The sequence below is a fragment of the Jaculus jaculus genome, chromosome 7 (assembly GCF_020740685.1).
Source record: "Jaculus jaculus isolate mJacJac1 chromosome 7, mJacJac1.mat.Y.cur, whole genome shotgun sequence".
Lineage (NCBI taxonomy): Eukaryota > Metazoa > Chordata > Mammalia > Rodentia > Dipodidae > Jaculus > Jaculus jaculus.
In genome coordinates this window covers 29,729,804-29,755,815 of record NC_059108.1, presented here as the reverse complement: position 1 = coordinate 29,755,815, position 26,012 = coordinate 29,729,804, and the positions used below count along the sequence as shown (strand labels likewise).

Here is a 26,012-nt window from a genome sequence, read left to right as displayed (position 1 = left end):
AACACAGATTTTTAAAATCTGGAGCGCATTTCCTGGAATTATGAAATCTCAGAAGAGGAAGTGGTCCTCGGGAGGAGAGTCGTGGGTTTTTTGAGTTTTCTCAGGTGGACTATTCCAGTCGAGGGTGGGGGGAGGTGTTGTTTTGATTCCTCAAGCAAGTCCTTTTCCTCTGAGCCCAAGCGGGCCCCACTCGCCGGCTCGGGAGACGTCCAGGCCAGAGAGCGCTCACTTCTTCAGCCGGCCAGGCTGGACCACACCCGGGCGGTGGCAGTGCAGGCGCCGGGCTCGGGCCCACCGCGACGCCCTGGGAGCCGCACGGCCGCCGGTCCCCGACCCCGCGAGCTTGCACCGAGCCCTCGTCGAGCGTGTGGCGCTTTTGTTTCATTCAGCAAATAACCGCTGCGCAACCATCTTCTTCCTCGCCAATCCGAAACCCTTTCGGGCGGCGCGATGTTGGGCACCGTGGTGAGTACGCTGCCCGCGGAGGCGGAGGGTGCAGCGTCGCCCCGCGTCTCGGAGCGCCCCCGGACCGGGGAGGCGCTGGCGCGGGGATCGGAGGGGGAGGAGGGCCTCCGAGGTGGCGGCCCGGGACCCCGGCCGGAGGCGCACGGGGTGGGGCGCGGGCCGGACGCCGGGGCGGGCGGGCGGGCGGGCGGATGACGAGGCGGGGCTGGCCGTGCGGGCTGGCGGGCGGCGGCGGCGGTCCCCGGCGCGGGCTCCGGGCGGGATGGCGCGCCCCGGGGTGAGGCGCCGGCGTCACAGGCACTCGCAGCCCGCCGCGCAGCAGCCGGGCAGACACACGCACACGTGCACGCGCGGCCCGCACCCGCCCCACGCGCGGGCTCCGGCTCGGGGCGGCGGCGGCGGCAGGGGCTGGGGACGCGCGGGCCGGTGGCGGGCGGGACCCCGGGAGCCCCGCGGACGGCGGGCGGGCGGGGAGGGAGCTCGGGGGCCCGTCCGCGCGGCACCCATGCTGCGGAGGGTGGCGACGGGGCGGCGTTGGGGTGGGGAAGGGAGCTCACGGTCTGCGCGGCGGGCGGGCGGGAGGGCGAGGCGCTGAGCTCGGGCTGTGTGGCCCCGCAGGTCTGGGTGCTCGTGGCCGGCTTCCTGCTGGCGCTGGCGCCGGGCGCGGGCGCGCTGAGGGCGGGAAGACGCCCGGCGCTGCAGCGGCCGCGGGGCTGCGCCGACCGGCCCGAGGAGCTCCTGGAGCAGCTGTACGGCAGGCTGGCGGCCGGCGTGCTCAGCGCCTTCCACCACACGCTGCAGCTGGGGCCCCGCGAGCAGGCGCGCAACGCCAGCTGCCCGGCAGGGGGCAGGCCCGCAGACCGCCGCTTCCGGCCGCCCACCAACCTGCGCAGCGTGTCGCCCTGGGCCTACAGGTGAGCGCGAGAGGCGAGCCGGCGCCCGCGGGAGCCCACGGGGCGGGGGGCGGGGCGGGGCGGGGGCGGGCGGAGCGAGAGGGGCGGGGCGTCCCTTGGGTGGGGCCGGGTGGGGCAGGTGGCCCCGGGTGACCGCCGGGGGTAGGGAGGAGCCAGGGAGAGAGAGAGAGTGAGAGAGAGACAGACAGGTGGAATAACCAGGTTGGGAGATGTTCAGTCCAACCAAGGTTTGTCACTTCCTTTGGAGAAATCCTGTCTTCCTCTTATCCTCTCTTCCACTTTTTTTTCTTATGCAATAATCGCCTTAGCTCTTTGCAAGGCACATGGTTAAGTGGGCTCAAGTCCATTGACCCGCTTACTAATTGCCGTGGGGTTTTGTGCAGGAGGCCTGTGGAAGTTGCACCGCGGAGAGACTGAGCACAGGGAAGCACGCCCCGAGAGAGGGTGACTGGGAAAACCCTTAAGACAAAGTAGGACGTGAGGTGACAATGCAAAGCTTCCAGGATGTGGTGGCTTAAGGGTGGGGGTGGGAGAGGGTGTTTTCAAGGATGAAAATGGCATTTAGAATCCGTGGAGGAAGCTAGGGATGTAGCTCCGTTGGCAGAGTGCTGGCTTAGCACGCACAACGCTCAGAGTTTGATCCCAGCGCGACATAACCTGGGCATCACTATGCATGCCTATAATCCCAGTACTTGGAAGGTAGAGGCAGGAGAATCAAGTTAAAGGTCATTACTGCAGTCAGGTTTGCATTGCTGGTAGAAATCACCCAACCAAGAGCAGCTTCTGGGAAAAAAGAGGTTTATTTTGGCTTACAGGGTCGAGAGGAAGCTCCACGATGGCAGGGGGAAATGATGGCATGAGCAGAGGGTGGACATCACCCCCTGGCCAACACAGAATGGACAATAGCAACAGGAGAGTATGCCAAACACTGACATGGGGAAACTGCCTTTAACACCCAAAAGCCCGCCCTCAACAGTATACTGTGGCCTCTAGAAGGCGTTAGTTCCCAAATATCCATCAGCTGGGAACCTAGCATTCAGAACACCTAAGTTTATGGGGTACACCTGAATCAAACCACTGCATTCTGCCACTGGCCCACATAAACTGATAACCATACATGATGTAAAATGCAATGCATTCATCTAACTTTAAAAGTCCCCATAGTTTTTATCAATTCCAGTGATGGAATTTTATTTATTTATTTATTTATTTATTTATTTATTTTATTAGTTTTCTATTCTGTAACCAAGATCTTTTAACTGAGCCATAATACCAAAAAAAAAAAAAAAACACCACATAATGGCACAGAATAAGTGCACTACAAAAGATGGCATTGGGCATAGCAAAGAAATGTTCAATCAATACAAGATTTAAACCAACCAGGGAAAACATCAAACTACATAATTTAAAGTCCAGCAACTCTAGCCAGTGACAAATTTCCAAGTCTGATAATTCTAACCAGCAACAAGTCTCTGGCATTCCAATTCCAGCTAGGCTACTCACAGTCCTGGAAAACTTCATTGGGGCTGGCAGCTTTCCTTAGCAGCCATCTCGTGGTCCTGGCACTGGGTCTCCACTGCAATCCACTGTTCATCCTCATGGCTGCAATGGGTATACATGCAGGCATCCAGCAAACCTGCTTCACATTGCCCATGGCCATTTCCAAAACACAAGACAGTGTTGCAAACTCAATGACCCTCTCTTTCCACAATACTCCACAATACCAGGTACGATGCCAATTTGTTAATGGGGGGGAGGGGAAGCCAACTTTGAAGAACAGGACACTTTTTGAGCACTCAGGCCCCTCAAAAAGGGTCTCCGGGGCTGGAGAGATGGCTTAGTGGTTAAGTGCTTGCCTGTGAAGCCTAAGACCCCGGTTCGAGGCTCGGTTCCCCAGGTCCCACGTTAGCCAGATGCACAAGGGGGCGCACGCGTCTGGAGTTCGTTTGCAGAGGCTGGAATCCCTGGCGCGCCCATTCTCTCTCTCTCCCTCTGTCTGTCTTTCTCTCTGTGTCTGTCGCTCTCAAATAAAAAATAAATAAAAAAAAAATTTTAAAAAAAAAAGGGTCTCCGTTCTTCATGTTGCCCCAGCGCGGGTCAACTAGGCCAATCTGAAAGATTGTAATCTCTCAAACAATTTGCAGGTGAATGGGCAGAAATTTAGGCCCAAAGATTTCATTTTTTCTGTGCCATATCCCTCTAGTAGTTCATTTATATGCAAAGCAACCCTGCACAACTTCTCAGGACCCAGGCATAACAGCAAGCTTCCCACACAAACTGGTAGCCCAGTCTAGGCAAAGGTCTTTCTCAACCTCATAAGCCAAACCTCACAGTCCATAGGTTTTGTTTTTTTTTTTTTTTTTTTTTTTGGATGTATCAGTGGTTTTTTTTATTTTTTGTTAGTAAACATATTCCATTAGGAGGATGTACCACAATTTGTTAAACATATTCCATTAGGAGGATGTACCACAATTTGTTCCTCCAACTTCCCATTGATGAAAATGTGGGTTGGTTCCAGTTTAGGATCATAGAGTAGTAAATTGCGTCTTCCCTACCCCATTACACACAAACATATGTCCAATGCATACCTTCTGATACACACATATGGAATCTTCTTTTTTTAATTTTTATTAACATTTTCCATGATTATAAAAAAATATCCCATGGTAATTCCCTCCCTCCCCACCTCCACACCAGTCCATAGTTTTTACTGCATTCAGGTCTTTTAACTTTGGCCAGAATAGTCCATCAAACTGTACATATAGCACTGTAAGGCGTCTCTTAGGTCAAGGTTTCAAATCCTTTCACATTCCTCTTGAAAGTCAGCTCCAAGAAGCCAAAGCCACACAGCCAGTTGACTAGCAGCAATCCCACTCGCTCCTCGGTACCACTTTACTGTTGCAGTCAGGTAAACATTGCTGGTAGAAATCACCTGACCAAGAGCGGCTTATGGGAGAAAGAGATTTATTTTGGTTTACAGGCTTGAGGGGAAGCTCCACGATGGCAGGGGAAAACGATGGCATGAGCAGAGGGTGGACATCAGCCCCTGGCTAACATAATGTGGACAATAGCAACAGGAGAGTGGGCCAAACACTGGCATGGGGAAACTGGCTATAATACCCATAAGCCTGCCCCCAACAATACACTCCCTCCAGGAGGCATTAATTTCCAAATCTCCATCAGCTGGGAACCTAGCATTCAGAACACCTAAATTTATGAGGGACACCTGAATCAAACCACTACAGTCATCTTTGGGTACATAGCATATTCAAGGCTAGCTGAAGATGAGTGAAACTATGTGTCTGTCTGTCTCTCTCTCTCTCTCTCTCTCTCTCTCTCTCTCTCTCTCTCTCTCTCTCTCTCACACACACACACACACACACACACACACACCCCTGGACAATGGTTTCATTTCAGAAGAAAGCAGGAACATGTCAAAAGGGAAAGTTGGAAATGCTGGGAGTGTGGGGCAAGGGTGTGGTGAAGGTGTCTTGTGCAGACACTGGTGACTGTCCCTATGATTTTCACAGAAAGCAGGAGCAGCCTTAAGGAGGGAGCCCTCACACTGGCGGGACGAAGAGAAGAGCTGCACCTTAGCAGATGAGAGCCTACCAAAGATGGGGGTGGTCTATAGGGAAAGACAGCTGTAGCAAGGGGAGAGGAAGAGGATGATGCCTATAGAATTCCCCAGCAAGTTTTCTTGTTTGTTCATTTGTGTTGTGGTGCTGGGGGTGGAAGTCAGAGCCTCATGATTCCCAGGCAAGTGCTACACCAGTGAGCTATAACTCAATCAGTAGAATGTTTCTTGATCACCCAGGTCATACAGCCAGTCACTCTTGTGTTCCAGGAAGGTGTGTGAGTCAACTTGCCCTTACTGTAACAAATATCTGATGAAATTATAATGGTAAAAGGTCATTTTGGCCCACAGTTTTAGAGGCTTTGGACTTGATGCTTTTAGGTGAGGAGCCAGATGGCAGTTTTAGGGAGCCTGATGCAGAGCAAAAACATTCACCTCATTACAAGGAAGCAAGAGCAAGCGAGCGAGAGAGAACAGGAAGGGACCAAAGCCCCACACTCATTTTCAAAGACATATCAAATAACCTAAAGGCCTCCCACTAGACCCTCTTAAAGGCTATATTATCACCCAGTAGCCCCAACTTGGGGAGCAAGCCTTTAACACATGGACCTGTGGGAGATATTAAGATGCAGGCTATATATAGTAGGTGTCCCAGTGAGGGGTGGGGGTGCTGGACAGGCTCACTTCAGTGATTCTAGCAAAAGGCAGTGAGGGCCTCTGCTGAGGAAGAAACAGTGGAGACAGGATGTTTGGGGCAAATGCTGATCAAAGAAGGAAGGGCTGGGTAAATGGGTGCTTGTATATGTGGGAGGGAGAAGAAAGGGCATAAAATGTGTTCTAGGTCACTGGTTCAGACCCCAAGCAATAGAATGGGTGTGTCTAGTAACACATGTGGATATTTCCCCAAGCTGCCACCTATTTTCTCTCTTTGCTTCCCAGTAGTGAGGTGAATGGTTTTACTCCATCACATGTTCCCTACCATTGCCAGCTGGCGTCCACACCAGAGGCTTAAAAGCAACAGGTCTGGGGCTGGAGAGATGGGTTAGGGTTAAGGTGTTCGCCTGCGAAACCAAAGGACCCAGGTTCGATTACCTGGGACCTATGTAAGCCAGATGCACAAGGTAGCACATGAGCCTAGAGTTCATTTGCAGGGGCTGGAGGCCCTGGCGTGTCCATTACCTCCCTCTCTCTTTCTATCTGCCTCTTTTTCTCTCTCTCTCAAATAAATAAATAAAAACTTAAAAAAAAAAGCAACAGGTCTGAAACCTCTAAAACTGTGAGCTAAAATAACCATTTATTATTATAATTTCATTATATTTTTACTCAACAACTACCTTTATTCAACATCTCAGGTTGTCCCGGAAAGCTGAATTTTAGGCCCTCCTTCCACCTGGCTGCTTTGCAAAAGGCAAGTTCATCTGTGGCCCATCCCTTGTCATATCCCTGCTCACATAGAGGGGGCACCAAGACCCCTTCTGACTTCCACCCATAGTTCATCTGTTGCCTCCCAGTCGTGCCCCATCAGCCCCGGTGCTGTTGGCTTCATTCTCTTGCTTTTCTCCTGTCTTCCTCTTATTTCCTAGACTCCAGAGTGGGCTATGACATCATTGTCTCCTCCAGTCTCACATGATGCCCATGATGCACTAAATAGTATTAAGGGGGATATCTCTCAGAACAACAATCTGGCTTCTCTGTACTCTGTAACAAATCCTACTCTCTCTAGGGGCTGGGTTGAAGGTCTGGTGAGCCAAAAGGCATGTGTGCTACACAGAGAAGCTAGGTGTAGTCTAATCCGGTCCTCCTGCTTGGCATGTCCACCGTAGTTCTGGCTTAATATGTTTGAGCATATTTAAACAAAATAGGGAAACAGAATGTGGAATAAGTGTTTTGGGAGGAAGCATGGAGTTTGGTCTTATGCCTCTTAAGTCTTACCTGCCTGCAAGGTCAGCCATGGACTGGTTGGCAGAGCTCAGGGCAGAAAGCCAGTATCTGGCACATAAAAACTTAAATTAAGATGCTCCTTTGGAGGCTGGAGAGAAAGCTCAGCAGTTAAGGCGCTTGCCTGCAGAGCCTAATGACCTGGGCTAAATTTCCCAGTACTCACATAAAGCCAGATGCACAAAGTGACACGTGCGGTAGCTGGAGGCCCTGGTGCGCCCATTCTCTCTGTCTTTCTTCTGTCTCTTCTCCTCTAATGTGGAGGTAGAATGGTCCTATAGGCAAACCAGAATGCTAAGAAAGGTGAGTAGGGAAACAGACCACAAGTCAGAAATATCATGAGCAAAGAAAGGATCACTTTAGATGGTAAAGTAGGTTATATTTACTTTTTAACTTACTTGTAAGGGAAGAGAGAGAGAGAGAGAGAGATGAATGGGCATGCCAGAGCCTCTTCCCACTACAAATGAATGCCAGATGCAGAACACTGCTTTCTGTATCCAGCTTTATGTGGTACTGGGGAATTGAACCCAGGCCATCAGACCTTACTTGCAAGCACCTTAACTGCTGGGCCATCTCCCAGCCCATAAGATGGGTTTTAAAATAGGCATTGGACTATCAGTAGTCTCTCCATGTCATGAGGATAGGGAGTCATGGTGTCAGAACAGCTGGTTTTTCATGTAAAAGAATACAATTGTACCTCGCTTCTATGTGAAAACAAATTTCAGATGATTCAAAGATTTAAATGTAAAAAAAAAAAAGACCATAAAAATAGAGAAAAACACAAGAAATTTATTTATAATCTTGGAGTGGAGGAGGTCTATTTAGCAGCTCACAGTCCTAGACATCATAAAAGATAAGATTAAGAAATGCAGTTATGTAATTACATACTGTCTTCTTGGTAAAATAAAACGAGAGAGATACAGAACAACTAAGGGGAAAATATTTGCAACTGTGTCACAAAGGCTTCATTTCTAAAAGAGACCCCACAAACCAATAAAAAAAAAAAAAAGCCAATGATAAACATGAGAAAATGGGCCAAAGTCAGGGCCGGTTCAAGGAAGGAAGGTCACATGACTCAGCACTTGGCCCACGATGAGCTGCTTTTTGCAGGCAAGGAAGTGAAACACATGTTGAAACCATATGAACTTTTTCTTTTTATTTACAACCATAAGGTTGCTTTGGCAAGGGTGGGAGGAAGAAAGAAGACATTCTCTTACAGTGGAGGAGGGTAAATTGTCATGACTTATAGAAGGGAGCTGAATAGAACTACCAAAAAATGTTTTGAGAGGTCCTGGAGAGATGGCTACACAAATCTGACAATCCAGTCGGGGTCCCTTATAAAGCCAGGTCATGTGTAAAAGAGAGAAGGAAGACAGAAGCAGGAGAATCCTGAAGCTTACAGGCCAGCTACCCTGTTGAGCACGGCTGTGAATAGCAAGAGACCCTGCCTTGCGCTGGGCGTGCTGATGCTGCACATCTTCAGTCCCAGCACTCTGGAGGCTGAGGCAGGAGGAAAACCATTGGTTTGAGGCTAGCTTGGGGCCATAGACTGAATTCCAGGACATCCTGAACTACAGTGAAACCCTACCTCAAAACAAGGTAGAAGCTGAGGACTGACACTTGACATTGTCCTCTGATGTCCCTATGTGACTGTATTCACACGTATACACACAGTACAAAAGTTTTTTGAGACCGGTTCTTGCTGTGTTGCCTAGGCTGGCTTCAGATTCCTGGGCTCAAGTGATTCTGTGTCTTCATCCTCCCAAGTGACTGCAGGTATGTGCCACTGTGCCTGGCTCAGTATCAATTTGTTGAATTCACGCACAGTTTGATCCAGTGACCTCCTGCAGATGCATGTCGAACAAGTATGTGAGCTCATTGCTTTAACAGCAAAGGTTGGAAGGCATCAGACATTCAACAAACAGCGGGGTAAGATGTAGCTATGAAGAGGGTAACTTTTAGAGCACTCTAAGTAGACCAGTCAAGTGTGCTGCTATTTTTATATTGAGAAAAGCATAATACATGATTTTTTTTTTCCCGAGGTAAAGTCTCACTCTAGTCCAGGCTGACCTGGAATTCACTATGGAGTCTCAGGGTGGCCCTGAGCTCTCAGTGATCCTCCTACCTCTGCCTCTCGAGTGTTGGGATTAAAGGCGTGTGCCACCATGCCCAGCCTTTTTTTTAATTATCTTTATTTCCTAGCAGAGAGAGAGAAAGAGAGAGAGACAGAGATTGATTGATTTAGAGGGCCTCTTGTTGCTGTAAACAAACTCCAGATGCGTGTGCCACTTTGTGTGTCTGGCTTTACATGGGTACTGGGAAATCAAAGTAGAGGAAGCAGGCTTTGCATGCAAGTGCCTTTAACCTTTGAGCCATCTCCCTAGCCCTGTTTACACTTTCCAATTTCAAGTAGCAGTCTAAAGATACCTTTTCTCTAGGATATAAATAATGCCCAATGATTTATTCTTAGCCTTTAGTACTTTTTTAATATAACTTTTTCTGTAGGGAGTCTTAAGAGGCTACACCTACATTTATTTTGTAGCAAACAGCTCTGTGGCTACCAGTAACAACCAATGAGTAAATGGAACAATAAACAAACAGAAGACAGCAAAGGAGAAGGGAACAGGAAGGCCGAGTGACTTAAAAATAGACATACAGCTGGGAGTGGTGGCTCATCCCTTTAATAATATCAACACTCAGGAGGCTGAAGTAGGAGAATAGCCATGAGTTTGAGGCCAGTGTGGACAACAGAGTGAGTTCCAGGACAGAGAGAGATTAAAAAAAAACAAAAGGTCCCCAGGAAGGAAGAGGTAAGGCCACCTCCAGCAGGTTGGCAGCAAGGCAGTGGGCAGGATGGGCCTGCATGGCAAGAAGAAATCGTCCTAACACAGGCACCAGCTGAACTATATGGGATTAGTTTTTCCCCCATGGAAAACTCAAGGAACCAGAACTTTCAACAGGTGACTTTGGGAAAAGAGAAGCTGGAAGCACTTAAACTGACCTCAGGGGTTTTGGCGGAAAAACACACAGACACAAAAGAGTGTTGGCAAGGAATTGGGAGTCATCTTAACATCCACGTACCACGCAGTACCATAGTTAGATGACATGCCAACCAACCATAAAGAACTGTGCTGTTTTCAGTGCATCTAGAAACTTCCACCGGCTATCTGCACCTGCACAACTTATGCAGCCCCCAGCTACTTTGTGGGCAGACAGGGTTAACCCTGCCTCAGTGATGATCCACTGATAAGTCAGCCTTAGGCTGTGACAAGCTGTTGCCTGGTGCTTGCAGGTGTTGCCATTTAGCAGGGTTCCACAAAGGATAGCCAATCCTTCACCTGACTGCCCTGGGATGCCGGCTCCTTACAAGTGTTACATTTCGCAGGAGGGCAGATTAAGTCCTCGGTGTGCGTGGGAATGCCACTGTGACTTACCGCTACAAAATGACTCAATTTAGGCATGTGATTTAGACTTGTATGAATATGGAACTAAAGTTTTGGGGAATCATGGCAAGTGGGTTTACAGGTGATCGGAGTTGACACATACCCCTCACTAGTATTTTCTGAGATCTTGCCTCTTACAGCCTAGCCTCTGTGCTTGGTGGAGCCATCAGGAAAGGCTGGGTTTGTAGAAAGGATGGCTTTGCTGAATCCATCATGCACCCTTTCTGCTGTGTGGGGTGTTCGCTAGAGGTTCCATTTCCCAGCACAACCACCGAAGGTCACATTCAACCATCAGACACTAGCAGAGAGTTGTACAGGGCCCACACTGGCCTTGAGTGCTCCTCCTATGAACACAGGCATCTGTTGCTTTCTGCCCAGCAAAACGTTTAAAAAAAAAAAAAAAAACTTATTAAGAACAGCCAGGCAGCGGCACTAAGGAGGCTGAGGCAGGAGGATCAAGTTATACAGGCCAACCTAGACTATATAGCAATATTCTGGCTCAAACAAATACTATCTAAGGAATTGAGGCTAGAGAAATGACTCAGTGGTTAAGGAACTTGCCTGTAAAGCCTAACGACCAGGGTTCAGTTCCCCAGTACCCATGTAGGGCCAGATACATAAAGTGCTGCATACATCTGGAGTTTGTTTGCAGTGGCTGGAGGCCCTGGCATGCCCATATTCATTCATTCTTTCTCCCTCCTTGTAAATAAGTAAATAAAATTTTAAAAAGGAATATAAAAGAAATTTGGAGCACACACATTCCCCCGCCTCTTGATTTCTGTGGTTTCAGTTACCCAAAGTCCCTCAGAGTAGCTCCCATAAGGGAAGACTACAGTATGCTCGAGAAAGTTCCATATGCACTATCCTTTTAAAAACATTACTACTTTGTTGCTTTCAAATACATCTTCCCTGCTTTATGTACTTTTTGTGCGCGAAGACTGAGACTAAAGATTTCCACAGACAGAACTGGGAGGGAGGGCGGGTATGGCCCCCAGCCCTCAGGCACCAGGACCTGGTCCGCAAAGATGTCTGCAGAGGCGGCTGTGGTCGACAGGGGGCAGCACCGCGCCAGCATCCCCGCAGATCGCGCCAGGGCCACTCATCCCTATGATCTTTAGAATTTGGGGCGGGATCCGTTTCTTTTGTAATGTTTTCCCATAGTAAGTTCACTTTTTCCTGGGTCTCTGCTTCACCTTGTGGATTTCTCTAATGACTTTATTATAAACCTCTCTTGGAGAACAATTTGGATTCTAGTATCTTATGACCCGGTCCCTTCCGCTTCATTATTGGGATAATATTCTGTTAAGACAAGGGAGCGATCTGGGCAAAGAGGAAAGAAATAGCGGCAGAAAAAATGCCCGTGGCTGGCTGAGAGTCTCCATTTTAACCCACCACACAAGATCCTGTAGAAAAGAAGGCATGCATTTTAGCTTAAAGCGGCTTACTAAGAAGTTCTGTTATCTTTCCTCCAAATATTTGTATGAACAAGTGACCTTGATTCCACCCACGTACAAGGCCGGTTGGTGGGCATCTCAAAATAAAGCCGACTCTACTGTTTCACGAAGTAAAAATAAAAGCATTGTCATGGTGCATTGTTCTGGGATTACCATCGCTTTGATGGTTGCTCCCCAGGGCTGGGGCTTTACTTCAGCATGCTGAGTGCAGCCAGGGAGGATGACAATATTTCACTCCCTGGCACCTCTTTCAACGCTCCTCACCTGAAAAAAATGTGTGTCATGCCCTGCAAATGCAGGCGGTTCCACACATGCCACAAAGTGACATTCCTCTGGTGACTGTCCTCCAGAGGTGACAGCAAGAAGGGTAAAGGAAGATATATGGAGAAACTAAGTGGTCAAGGAGAAAATATCAGGAAATCTTAAGAGTTCAAGGAAGGCTGGGCGTGGTGGCCCACGCCTTTAATCCCAGTACTCCGAAGGCAGGGTAGGTGGATTGCCATGAGTTCAAGGCCACTTTGAGACTACCTAGGGAATTCCAGGTCAGCCTGGGCTAAAGTGAAACCCTACCTCAACCCCCCACACCCTCGCCCCCCCCAAAAAAAAAGCTCAAGGCAGAGACTAGGCTCTTGTGTATAAACTATCCCTCCACGGTGTGGTGACAGCTGGCTCCCTGTGCCAGATGGGCTCCCCCTGCACCCCCAGCAAGGGCACATCAGAGGTGACTCTGGACCCATATTCTGCAGCTTTCCCTGGAGAGCTAGCCATCTTGTGCGCATGAGCAGTTTTTTTCCTTGAAGAGCTGCTTCCCAGCTGCGCCAAATGCGGCATGTACCGTGACCAGCAATAAAAACCTGGAGAGATTTCCTTCTCTCCCTCTACAACACTCCCACTCCTGCCTGGAATGATCCTTCACATTCTTTCCCATAGCCCAAGACACTGTCTCCTCTTCCCCTCCTTCTGGGTTGGACCTTCAGTTTACTAGGTGCCAAGGGACCACCTGCTAATATCCAGAGTGTGCAGACATTACCACCTTGCAGGCAACTGGGCTAACCCAAGTGGACAAGCTCTGCCCTGATGGTGCCTCAGTCTCCCCTACGAGTGAGAGGGAAAGTAAGCAGCCTGGGCTTTCCTTCTCTTAAGAGGCCCTAAGCTGGATCATAGGCAGAAGAGCTGTCTTCACCCTGGAGCTGCCTCATGGACTCAGCCTCAGCCTTGGTGCCAAGCTCAGGATGCTTGCAGTCTTTCTCAGTCCCCAGATGGAGCAAGACCAACCTCTAGCTCTTCTTGGCCAGATGAAGCCCATGGGGATCTGTGCCCCAGTCAAGCCTGATGCAAGCCCTAGCTAATTTTTCCATGTCCTCTTTCAGGAGAAATGCACAGTGATGTTTTCTTCTAGGGGCCAGAAAAGCATTTTTCAGAGCTTCTTGGCAGCACGCTCTGTAGCTCTTTGGCTCCCTGGGGCCTCAGCAAATGGAAGGAGAGTGGACCTGATAGGCCTGCTGGCCACAAGGTGCCCCCAGAGGGAAGCTGTTTGTGACCTCCAGTGTCCCTAGTTACCCCTTGGCCACCCCACAGGGCCCACTGTTACAGGCCCCTGGGCCTTCAGTGGTGATATATAAGTGAGACTTTTCCTCTCCAGCTGCAGGGCTTGTTCCAAAGGGAAAATGAGAGATTAGAACATTAATTCAAAATCACTCTCAATTGCATACTTACTTATTATTTTGAGTGCTAGGGATAGAATCTAGGAAAGCAAACACTGTCACTGAGCCCAGCCACCCAGCCTCCAAACCCTGTCTTAATGATTCATGATTTCTTTTTGTTATTCGGCTGTTCATTTTCAAGGTAGGTTCTCACTCTAGCTCAGGCAGGCCTGGAACTCACTCTGTAGCCCCAGACTGCCCTTAAACGAATGATCCTCCTCCTACCTCAGCCTCCCTGGTGCTAAAATTAAAGCCATATGCCACCACTCCCAGAGTTAATTTAGTTTTGAGGTGGGATCTTGTTGTGTAACTCAGGCCTGCCTCAAATTTGTGGCAGTCCTCCTGCCTCAGCCTCCCCCCAACTGCTGAGATTATGGGTGTGTGCTATCAGGCCTGGCTTCCTTACTTTTTAAAAATTTTTTATTTTGTTATTATTATTGTTATTATTTTGGTTTTTCAAGGTAGGGTGTCACTCTAGCTCATGCTGACCTGGAATTCACTGTGTAGTCTTAGGATGGCCTCAAACTCACAGCGATCCTCCTTCCTGGGTGCTGGGATTAAAGGCGTGCACCACCCCACCCGGCTTCCTTACTTCTCTTAAATGTTGAGACTAAATGGCCTGTACAGAGAGCTGTTTGTGAGAGTCAACTAGGGAACTTTTCAAAAAATACTACTATATCTCGGCCCCATTCCAAAGCAATTAATTCAGAGCCTCTAGGGGTCAGGAAACAGCATCACTATTTTTAAAAAACTAATTTGTGTGCCTCCAGTGAAGAACATCTAAGATCCCAAAGCTGTTCCATTGGCACTGCCAACTCTGCTTGGGTTGTTATGACCTTCCGTGTGAATTACCCTTTGCATGCAGGGCAGTCCTGCACTGGGAAGGATGCCGTCGTCCAATTGTTGACCACCAGCTATTGTCGCCATGTCTGTTGGTGCTAATGCCTAACTACCCAAGGCAGATGTTGCCTAACATTGATGCTCAGCGCAGCCCAGAAGGGGTCTCTGAGAATCCCTCTTCACTACACCCCGTTTAAATGAGCCAAGTAGATCATTGGGTAGTAAATGAGCACACATATGACTCGGTGGGTGTGAAGCCTGAGAATCAGAATTGTTTTTTGTTCTTTTCAAATATGTACTAATCTTATTGCTACAGTAATTGTGTATATTTATAGGGTACAGTGTGATGGATGATTCAATACATATATGCATGACATGATGAAAAAGTCAGGATAGCTGGCATATCCCCCACCCCACCTCTTTCTCTCTGGTTCTCACCATCAGTGTAGCCCAGGTTGATCTGCAATTGGATCCTCCCGCCTCTGCCTCCCAAGTGCTGGGATTATAGGCATGTGCTACCACACCCAGCTTCCCTATCGTTTTTTGTTAACATCTTCCTGTCTGGTGGAGGGAGTCTACCCCCTCATTTTCCCTCAAAAGTGACGTTTCAAGCCCTTTTCCTGCTCTATGAGTTTTAGGACTAGCTCACCAAGTTCTCCATTGAGATTTTGGTTAGGATTGCATTGACTGTATAGATTGAATAGACTCATTTGGGGGAATTTTCCAAGACTTTGCAGACTCAATTCATTATATCAGGGTCTCCTGCTGCTGCAGACACACTTCAGAATCATGTACCACTTTGTATATCTGGCTTTACATGGGTACTAGGGAAGTGAACCATCAGCCAGCAGGCTTTGCAAGCCTTTAACCATGGAGCTATCTCCCAGCCCATCATGGGGTTTTTATAGTAATAAGTCAAAACACTTCAAATATATTGGTGCAAACATCAGGTAGGTGGTTATAGCAAAGCTAGGACGTCTCTGCCGTAGGTCTCAGATGCTCTCTGATGACATGCTTAGCTTTTGGTGTGGTGGAAGCTAGGGGTCTGTTTGTACAGATGTACTTAATAGTCACAGGATGTTAGGTCACACACAGCTGGGCAAATAAATGGCCACTTAGGGACTAAGATAGCCCAAGATGAACTGGCTGTGGACCTGCAACATTCCAACTTCCCACTATTACTGAGGGCAACATAGCAGGTGCAATTTTCTTTCTGGAAACTTAAGTTCATTATCACAGTGTGTTCTAGGTATAAAACATTGGTGTAAGTGCCACATGGTGGGTTACACCCTGGGAAGCTGGAGTGACCTTCTTGTCAAACATCCTTCTCAATAGGTAAAACACAAGGTGTGTGTGTGGGGTGGGGTTGATAAGCTCAAGGTCACTGGCTAGATTGGGCAAAAATTTTCAGTCTGGGACTCATACTAACTCTTTCCTGCCCCTAGAAGAAAGTGTGCTGGGCTGAACTTGGGACCTTAAGTGCTAGTGGGCCAGGCTGCTAAGGTCATTTTTATCTGCTCTTACTGGTGGTGCCCTAGGCTTTCAGGTGTCCTCCTGGCTTTGTTCCTGGGACTGTGTGGAGGGTCCTTTGGGTAACTGTGAGAGAACCAATCATCTGCTGCAGAAAAATGGAAATAATTTCATGTTTTGCAAAGTAGGAGGTGAGCCACATTGCGGACTGTGAGCCAGTGAATGCCCAGCTATACTTGGGACATCAGGTGGCTGATTCCTGGGGTGGGGGGTGTTCATTGTTCTCTAAGCTAGTCCTCTGGAGCCGCTTCACATTGTTTCCTACTGCCGCCAGGCCCCAGGGGCAGCACTCTTTTTCTGTCTCTGCTGTCACTTACATTCCTTCCCAAGCTCAGTTTCCATCACCTCTAATCATCTCTTGTCCTTTGTTCTTGGATTAAGCCCGACCAGCTGTCACTCACTCGGGCCAAACTTCACACAGGTCTGAGGCCACTCCTGAGACCCTGTCAGTGTCAGAGGGGAAAGCTTCGTGTGTCCTGAGCCAACTTTGCACAGAGCAGCAGGTGGAGACAAAGGAGCGACAGTGCAGGGAGGCCAGGAAGGTTTCTGCTAGGCTGTATGTATGTCCGAGTTTGGGAAGAGAGAGGGTCAGAAGGAGGTCTTTTATTTTTTGTGCGAGGCTTTCTGTAACCAAAGACGTTGCTTGCTGGCTGGTGATCTTCCCAGCATAGGCAGGAAGCTGGGAGTGGGTGAGTTCAGGGTCAACCTGCTGCTGCCCTAGTGTCTGGGGCTTCTTTCTTAATAACTTGCCCAAGCTTTACCTGGCCCCCTCGGCCTGCTGGGCTGGCCTGTTTCTCTGTGACACTGGTCCACCTGAATCAGTGCCACGGATGTCCCACCTGGTGTAGCACTTTCCTGTCGTGAAGGAACAATCCAGGTCTCAATCCTATAATTTTAGGGTTTTATTTATTTATTTATTGGTTTTTCAAGGTAAGGTCTCGCTGCAGCCCAGGCTGACCTGGAATTCACTAAGTAGTCTCAGGGTGGCCTTGAACTCATGGCGATCCTCCTACCTCTGCCTCCCAAGTGCTGGGATTAAAGGAGTGTGCCACCACACCCGGCTCAAGCTTACAATTTTGAAAACACCTCACATTGTTCCCTCCTTTAGTATCTTAGGTCCCAGGTGGAGATGAGAGGTGCAGATGTCTCGTCAACAGGCTGTAGGTAGTCACTGTAAAGATGAAGGGTCTGGTCTGGGGTCAACTGGAAGACTGAGGTGGATATTTTAGGTGGATGAGCATCCAACCACCATGCAGTGAGAAGATTCACCGCACTGTTAGAATGCAATGAGAAGACTCTCCGCAGACGACAAGCAGATGCTAGGGCCACATTGCTGGGCTTCCCACCCTTCAAAACAGTGAGCTGAAGTCCAAATAAACTTCTTTGGGGAGGAAGGAGTTTGAAACTTGTTCTTACCATGTAACCCACACTAGTTTTGAAAACCCTCTTGCCTCATGCATCTGATACTGGGATTACAGATACTTAGCACTCGGCAAACCTCTGTTGCTTATAAATTATCCAGTCTCAGGTATTTTGTTTTAGGATCAGCAAGTATCTGGTCAACTTGCTCAATCCAATTCAAGTTCTTGAGCAGACCCATCTCCAGCCTCTATCTTTCTCAGCCCCATCCTTTTGGGGAGTGAGGTGGTGAGGGGCACAGGGAAGGGGGAAGGTAGGGCTTCTGGAAGCCAGTGAAGGCTAAGTAGAAGAGTTGGGATTTTGATGAGGGTCAGGTGTCAGATTAGTGGGTGACAAGGACATGCCATAAATAAGGAGATGATAGCAACAGGCTTAAAAGGTGATTTTTTGCCTATTTGGGGACATGTTGGAGGGAAGCACAAATGGACAATATCACTGTTTTTGCTTCAGAGATGTTTTCATTTTGAACCCCACCCCACCCATTGTAGCCTTAGCCCTGGGCCCTGTCTCTCTGTTCCCTAGAGAAGGGGGCTGAAAGGTTCCATGACCAGCAGGCCTTGACTTCAGAACCCCCAGCTGTTTGGCCTGTTACAGGCCCAGTCAAGCCTGGGTCTCTACTGGTCCATCCTTCCCTGTCTGGCCCCACCTTCTTTAGTGTGGATGCCCTGAATGCACTCTTCAAAGGACAGTCTCTTTGTTGGGGTTGTCATTAGCATTGAGGCCCTTAGAGAAAGCAAGTCCTAGGGTTGGCATTGTAGTCTGCAGGATGGTATGGTATGGCTAGTACCCAGCCCCCCCACCCCCCCAATCTGAAGATCTAGGACAGAAATACCTCCAAACCTGCCCTTTTTCTCACTTTTCTTCAGAGGCTGCTAATGGGTTCCTTGTGTCCTTCAAAGGACACATCATGGACCTGCAGATGTGTTGCCGGGCAGGTTAGAGAGGTCAAGGCAGTGTGTGGGATATGAGAATGTCTGGAACTCTGTCCAGAAGGAAGAAGAGCAGATTCATAAGGGTGGGTGTGCTTTGGATGTGTAGATTCATGGAAATGAATTTATGCTCACAGCAGTCCCAGGAGAAACTGGGGAAAGTGATTCTGCCTGCAATGGGGACATCCTAAAAGGGTCCTGGGTCCTTGCCAATGACTCCTTCGGTTTCTGTGGTTGTGAAGGTGGCTGTTGTGAGGGCAGACTGTGGCCTGTAGTTGCATTTTCCTCCCAGGAAGCCATCTGTCCCAGCTGCCCTGTGGACTCTAATGCCTGCAAGCTGTTCTAGAAGCACCACTTGGCATCACTCACTGTTAATTGCCTGGGGCCAGCTAGGCCTGTGTTAGTCCCTTCACAGAAGGCACCCTGTGGTCTGTATGCAGATATGGTACATTAACCAGGTAGAGGGTATCTGCTCTGCCTTGCACTGGTCCCATCCTGCCTCCCAGTCCTGGGGATCCATCCTGGGGCTGCAGAGCCTGGTGGGCTAGGAGGGGAGCATTACAGAGGTGTTTCTTCCAGGCTGGCATGGGAGCGTCATTCTGTCCAGTGGGCACTTGTGAGCTCTCTGCAGTGGCCCTGGTATTTTCCTTCACTTAGGTTGAGCTGAGACTCCGTGGTGTTATGGAGAGGCTCAGGATAGCTGTCCATGCTGCCTCCGACAGGGTCCAGTTCCGTGGTGTAGCTGGTTATGCGTTCAAGGCTGAGCCTCAAGCAGGATGCTAATTTACTGGATGAAATACCCGGCTCAGCCTTTTCCCCACACCATTGAAACAATGATCTCAGCAGACTGGAGGTTTTCTTTTTTTTTTTTTTTTAGTTAAAAAAAAAATTATTAGAGAATAGGCACGCCAGGGCCTCTAGCTGCTGGAAACGAACTCCAGGCACATGCACCACCTGTGAATGTGCCTTACCTGGTTCCTCGGGTATCAAACCAGGTGCTTTGGCTTTGAAGGCAAGCGCCTTAAGCGCTAAACCATCTCTCCAGCCCAGACTGGAGTTGTTGTTGGTTTTTTTTTCCCTAAGGTAGGGTCTTACTCTAGCTCAGGCTGACCTGGAATTCACTCTGTAGTCTCAGGGTGGCCTCGAACTCACGGAGATCCTCCTACCCCTGACTCCCGAGTGCTGGGATTAAAGGCGTGCGCCACCACGCCGGGTCAGACTGGAGTTTTTAAGGTAGGGACTCGCTCCTAGCTCAAGTTAAGCCTGGGACCCTGGGACGTGCTCTGCAGTCCCAGCCGGCCACAGACGCGTGGCTGGAGGAGGCTCACCGGCATGCATGCATGCACCGGCACTGTCTCTTGCTCGCCCGCAGGATCTCCTACGACCCCGCGCGGTTCCCGAGGTACCTGCCCGAGGCCTACTGCCTGTGCCGCGGCTGCCTGACCGGGCTCTTCGGCGAGGAGGACCTCCGCTTCCGCAGCGCGCCCGTCTACTCGCCCGCCGTGGTCCTGCGCCGCACGGCGGCCTGCGTGGGCGGACGCTCGGTGTACGCGGAGCACTACGTCACCATCCCCGTGGGCTGCACGTGCGTCCCCGAACCCGACGCGGACGCGGCCGGCGCCAAGCTCCTGCTCGCCCCGGGCGGCGGGCCCGCCCAGCACTGAGGAAGGCCGGCGGCAGGGCGGGGTGCGGAGGCTCATCCCGCTGTGGCTGCGGGGCGCCAGCCTCGGGAGGAAGAGTTGCGGAAACTTATATATATATATATATTTTTTTTTAGTAGAGACTGCATACCTTAGTATTTTGAGTAGGGGCCGACATTATTTTGATGTTAGTAATCTGGAGCAAGTATAGTTTGAAAACCGCCTTGACACAGCGATTTATAAACGTTCTTCTACCTCCGGTAGTAAGAATTTTAGGAGCATGGTTGGGGTGCTTAGATGAATTTTTTACCTGGCACCGTCATAGAAGCCCAAACTTGCTCTTACTCATTGGTGTATAGTCTCAGTTCTGGGCAGAGGTGGAATGTGACATCTTTGCCGGCTCTTGGAAAAGACCCAAGCACATTTTGCGTTAGTTGTAAGAACTGAAGACCAGGCCAAATACAAGGAGAAAGTGGGCCAAACCGGGTCTCCAAAGAGCAATACTGAGTGAGGCCTTTCTTCCTATTACAAATGTGAGCTAAATCTTTACTCTCTCCTTTAGGTTGTCTGTTCCTAAAAACAATTATTTGTTAATTAAGTGTTTTTAAAATGATTAAAATAATGTTAGATGAAGGATATGTTGGCTGTGTGAATTTCTCTTTTTACGGGGAGTGGCTACATGGTTACTATGGACAAAGACCAAATTTTACAGCTTTGCCAGGCATCTTAGGTAAGGGTCAGCGTTTCTGTCCTCTCCGAAGGGTACAAGCTTACTCTAGAGAACTTTCCTGACGTGTGTAACATCCAGGTTTCTGCAAGCTTAGTGACATTTCCTGCTTTTAGTCAAGGAATAAAAACATCATTCACTTTTGGGTTTCTGTTACCCTGACTACCTAAACAATTCCTGTCTCCCGGCACTGGGGAATAGAACCTGGGTTCTTTGGCTTCACAAGCCAGTGCCTTAACTGCTAAGACATCTCTCCAGCCCCATTTTTAAACTTTTTGAGTTAGGATCTTGCTATGTATCCCAGACAGGCCTCAAATTTGTGGCAATCTTCCTGCCCCAACCTTTCCTAGAGCTGGGATTACAGGCATAAGCCACCATGCCCTGCCAGACCTCTGTATCACTGACAACTTGAACTTGACTTGGAACTTTCAGCTTCTTCTGCATGTTGACAGAAGTTGTGCCTGAAAGACATAGGAAAGAACAAAATCTAGCTTGCTTAATTAAAAAATTCAAAATTGAGGCTGGGCCTGGTGGTGCATGCCTTTAATCCCAGCGTTCGGGAGGCAGAAGTAGAAGGATCACCATGAGTTCAAGGCCAGCCTGAGACCACATAGTGAATTCCAGGTCAGCCTGAGCTAGAGTTGAAACCCTACCTCAAAAAACAAACAAACAAAAAATCAAAACTGAAAGGCATAGAGAGGTAGTTTTATAGAGTTATAAAATTTTACTTTCCTATTCAAGTTGGGGAGAAAATGGTATCCTAGATGGCACTATGTCTAAAAGGCATTTCTGTTCCAAAGAGAGCTGGTGTAGCCACACAAATACATAAATTAGGGCTGAAAATTGGTAACAAGCACAGAGTTATTCTCCAGCTCCCCATAAAACTGGGTGTGGTTCCAGGAGCTGGAGGCAGAGTTTCAGCTTCATGTCAAGTTTGAAGTAAGCTTGGGCTACCAGATTCTGGCTCAATACTGATGTATCAATTCCCGTTTCTGCTCATTGATCTGGGTTTCAGTCATTGCTGGTACAGGGTAACATTCCGCTATTCAAGCATAAATGCACATGGCTGAGGCGGCTCAGGCTGAGGATCAACTATTTGCACAGGGAAATGTTAATGAATAGGCAGTCTTTGCGTCTTTTTCCCTGCTTCAAGTATTCACCCATTTAGTGATATCTGGATGATTTTTTTTTTTTTTTTTTGAGGGCTTGGGATGGAATCCAGGGCTTCTGATATGCTAGGTAAGCACTCTGCCCCTAATCTACACCCCAGGCTTCCTGGTTTGAATGTTGACTATCCCCTAAAGGTCCGAATGTGAAGTACCTGGAACCCAGGGTGGTGCTATAGACATTTAGAAGGATGGGCCCATGGGAGGGCCTCGGTTATTAGGAATGTGCCCTCAAGGAGGACTGTGGGGCCGGTCTCCTTCCACCTTATTCCTGACTTTCAGCTTACATTTTGTTTTGTGTGCCACACACTTCTCAGAACTGTCATCTGGCATGTCCACTAGGGGCCTGAAGAAGTATCTGACTGACCTTAAGCTGGAACCTTCATAACTGTGAGCAAGTAAGTTTTTATAGGTTAATTATCTCTGGCATTTCATTACAGTAACCAGAAGTGTTGCAGTTACCTTCACGGTGCTGGGATAAAACACCTGGCCAAAAGTAGCTCTTTTGGAGCAGCTTTTTGGGAAGAAGGAATTTATTTTGATTTTCACTCTCCAGAGGAAGTTTCATGGTGGCATGTCACAAGCTGAGGCTGGGCATCATCTTGCCACAGCAAATGGAGAACAGCAGTAGGAGAGTTTGCCAAAGTCTAGCAAGAGAGAGCTAGCTATGACACCTCAAAGTCTGCCCCAACAACACACCTCCTTCAGCAATGCTCCACCTCCTACACTGTCACCAGCTGCGGACCAAGCATGCAGAACACATGAGTTTATGGGGAAGATCAGATTCAAACCATCACAGGAAGCTAGGTTCCACTCACCAGTTTCCTAGGTGACAACCGTGGACCAGAGTCTCTTTCTTCAACTAAGACAAGCTGAAGCCAAAGCTGCCAAAGTGGAATTGCCGCCACGCAAGGGAGCTCCTCCACGGGGACTGCGTTCCCAGCCTGCACTCCTTCCTTGCCATGTGCCCTCATGCCTTAGTCACCCTTCTGATCTTGTGTCCAAATACCTCAGAGCAACCAACTTCAAAAGTGAAGTTTTAAAAGTTTAAAAGACTAAAGGTGGGCTGGAGAGATGGCTTAGCGGTTAAGCGCTTGCCTGTGAAGCCTAAGGACCCTGGTTCGAGGCTCGATTCTCCAGGACCCACGTTAGCCAGATGCACAAGGGGGCGCATGCGTCTGGAGTTCGTTTGCAGTGGCTGGAAGCCCTGGTGTGCCCATTCTCTCTCTCTCTCTCGCTCTCTATCTATCTATCTGCCTCTTTCTCTCTCTGTCACTCTCAAATAAATAAATAAAAATGAACAAACAAACAAACAAAAAAAAAAGACTAAAGGTGGCGCACACCTTTAATCCTAGCACTCGGGAGGCAGAGGTAGGATCACCGTGAGTTTGAGGCCATCCTGAGACTACATAGGTCAGACTGAGCTAGAGTAAAACTCTACCTAAAAAATAAGAGCAAACAAAAAAGTTTAATTTGGCTCCTGGTGTCAGAGGTACAGTCTGAGGTTTCATGGCCATGTAGCTTTGGGTCTCTGGTAAGGCAAGTGTCATGGTGAGGAGCACATGGTGGAGCAAAACTGCTCACTTCATGGTGACCAGAAAGGAGAGGGCAGCATCCCAGTATGACCCTGGGTTCAATACCCATCACCAAACTTGACTTACACATAATTTTGATGAACTAAGCTGTCTGTGTCCTTCCCTCCTTCTCCGCTGGAGAAGACATAAAATTTCTCTTGGGCTAAATGTCAGATTTATAAGACAACTGCACTACTGGGATTTCTAGGTTGTTATATATCCACAATTCATAAGTTGGACATTTCTTTTTTTTATTTTAAAAGTATTTATTTATTTATTGAGAGAGAGAGATTAGGTGTGTCGGGGTTTCTAGCCACAGCAAACAAACTCCAGATGCATGTGCCACCTTGTGCATCTGGCTTACATGAGCACTGAGGAATCTGGGTCCTTTGGTTTCATAGGCAAGCACCTTAACCATTAAGCCATCTCTCCAGCCCCAACACTTCATTTTTATAAATAATTTATCACAAAACCTATTTCTGGCCTAGAAAACCTGTTTCTGTTTATGGCAAACTGGCTCATGAGGAAATAAGGTATGGACTATTGTTTAAAGAACAAGCATATGAAGAATGTGTAACATGTTCTGAGTACTCATACACTGATAAAATTATATTAATAATACACATAAAAATACACAGTAGTCTCTCCCTCTATCTGTCTTTCTCTCTGTGTCTGTCACTCTCAAATAAATAAATAAATTTAAAAAATTAAAAAAAATACACAGTAGTTTCTTTTTTTTTTTTTTTTTTGGTTTGTTGAGGAAGGGTCTCAGGCTGATCTGGAATTCACTATAGTCTCAGGGTGGCCTTGAACTCACAGTGATCCTTCTACCTCTTGCCTCTCAAGTACTGGGATTAAAGGCATGTGCCACCATGCTCGGCTCACAGTAGTTTTTAAAGTAAAGTTGCCCAGAAGTACGATAGCCAAGGTCTGAGGAAAAAAACAATAAAAAGCAGATCTCTCTGGTTGTCTTAAGTGTGGGCTCCTGAGTGCCAAGGCCCTTCTATCTGGATCATTTAGAACAGGCTGGGTTTTTCTGTCTTGAGTAAAGTGCCCACCCTCTCTGATGTCCAACATCAAAAGATCATTTCTCACTTCACTTCCCTGCCCTGTGGAACCTGTAGGTCAGTTGTGGCCCTCCCACCCTCAAGAAACAGCCAGAGCAGCTTCTGCCTGGAGAATTGCTAGTCAATGTCAGGGGGAAGTAGACCTCTGGTTCAGGTGAATGTCATTTTCTCTCACATTTTGTTGGTCAAAGCAAGTTGAGGGAAGGGAGGATTTTCAATTTTGAAATTATTGTAGATTCTTAAAAATTGCGAAAACATGGGCTGGAGAGATGGCTTAGTGGTTAAGCGCTTGCCTGTGAAGCCTAAGGACCCCAGTTCGAGGCTCGGTTCCCCAGGTCCCACGTTAGCCAGATGCACAAGGGGGTGCACGCATCTGGAGTTCGTTTGCAGTGGCTGGAAGCCCTGGTGTGCCCATTCTCTCTCTCTCTATCTGCCTCTTTCTCTCTGTGTCTGTTGCTCTCAAATAAATAAATAAATAAAATACTTCTTTAAAAAAAAATTGCAAAAACACCAGAGGCTTTGGGTACCCTTTGCTTCATTTCCCAACAGCAACATCTTAGGTAACCGTAGTGTGACATTATAGCCATGAAAGCAAGACTGATATAATCCTCAGACCGCTCCTCTCCCCCCCGAATTCTGGGATAAGCCAGTTTTTCATGTACTCATGTCAGTGTTTAGTTCTAAGAAATGTGTCATGTGGATGTGTGAAACAGCTGCCCATAGGCAAGGCATAGTACCTTCCAATATCAAAGAAGTCCCCTTGGTAGTCACATTGGGCCCTCTTTGACTGCATCCTAATTCCTGCCATCCACTATTCTGTTCTACATGGGTGGATATTATTATATAACCAGAAATATAGCATGTGATTTTTGGGATTGGCTTTTCCATCCAAGTTCTTTATATCCGTGGTTTGTTTTGCTGTTGAGACAGGGTCTTGCTAGTCAGTTCTAGGCTGGTCTTGAATTTAGTAAGTAGCCTAGACTGGCCTCGAAGTCACAATCCTCCTGCTTCATCCTAGGATTATAATGTGTCATCTCACCCAGCAGTTGGTTCCCTTTGATTGCTACATGGCCTTCTAGTGTACAGATGTGCTGTGAATAGCTTTTGAACATCAAGGGTCCAGCACACTGCTCAGCTCCGTTTCTTGGTTATGAAGTTGGTTTGGTACAGCCATTTCTTCAGTCTGTCTGGGATGAGGTGCTGAGACAGAACCATACTGAGACACCAGAGCTACAATCCCATCACAGCTCCAAAACTGGAAAAAGGAGGGGGAATCCAGGAGGAATGGGGACACTAGTTGCTTCGAGCATCAATATATTTCATGGAAGCAGGTCAGGTCTCCTTGGGTGGTGGGTGGGACAAGTCCCATGATGCTACAAGATACCTGTTGGATCTCCCCTTGAACACTGGCAGGCAGAAATAGCCCATTTCAAAGGACTCTCTACCAAAGGCGGATATGAGGCCCTACAAAGTTCAGGAGGCCTTGCCTTGCCACTGAACTGTTTGTTCTTTTGTTTTCCACTGATATTAAGCAAGGAGAGTGACTTAAATAGCTTCTAAATGGTTTTTTTTTTTTCCCCCACTTTAACTCCATGAACTTAGGCTGGCAGAAAAATCCCAATCTCA

At 48.3% G+C, this 26,012-nt stretch overlaps 1 protein-coding gene across 1 annotated transcript; it reads left to right on the top strand.

Annotated features, from left to right (window-relative positions):
* Nucleotides 1–20,486, top strand: Il17d (interleukin 17D). The gene is made up of 3 exons (XM_045155611.1): nt 1–465; nt 1,084–1,379; nt 19,585–20,486. The coding sequence occupies exons 1-3, from the start codon at nt 451–453 to the stop codon at nt 19,874–19,876; spliced, it is 603 nt and encodes a 200-aa protein (XP_045011546.1). The 5' UTR covers nt 1–450; the 3' UTR covers nt 19,877–20,486.
* Nucleotides 20,487–26,012: the final 5,526 nt, after the last annotated feature.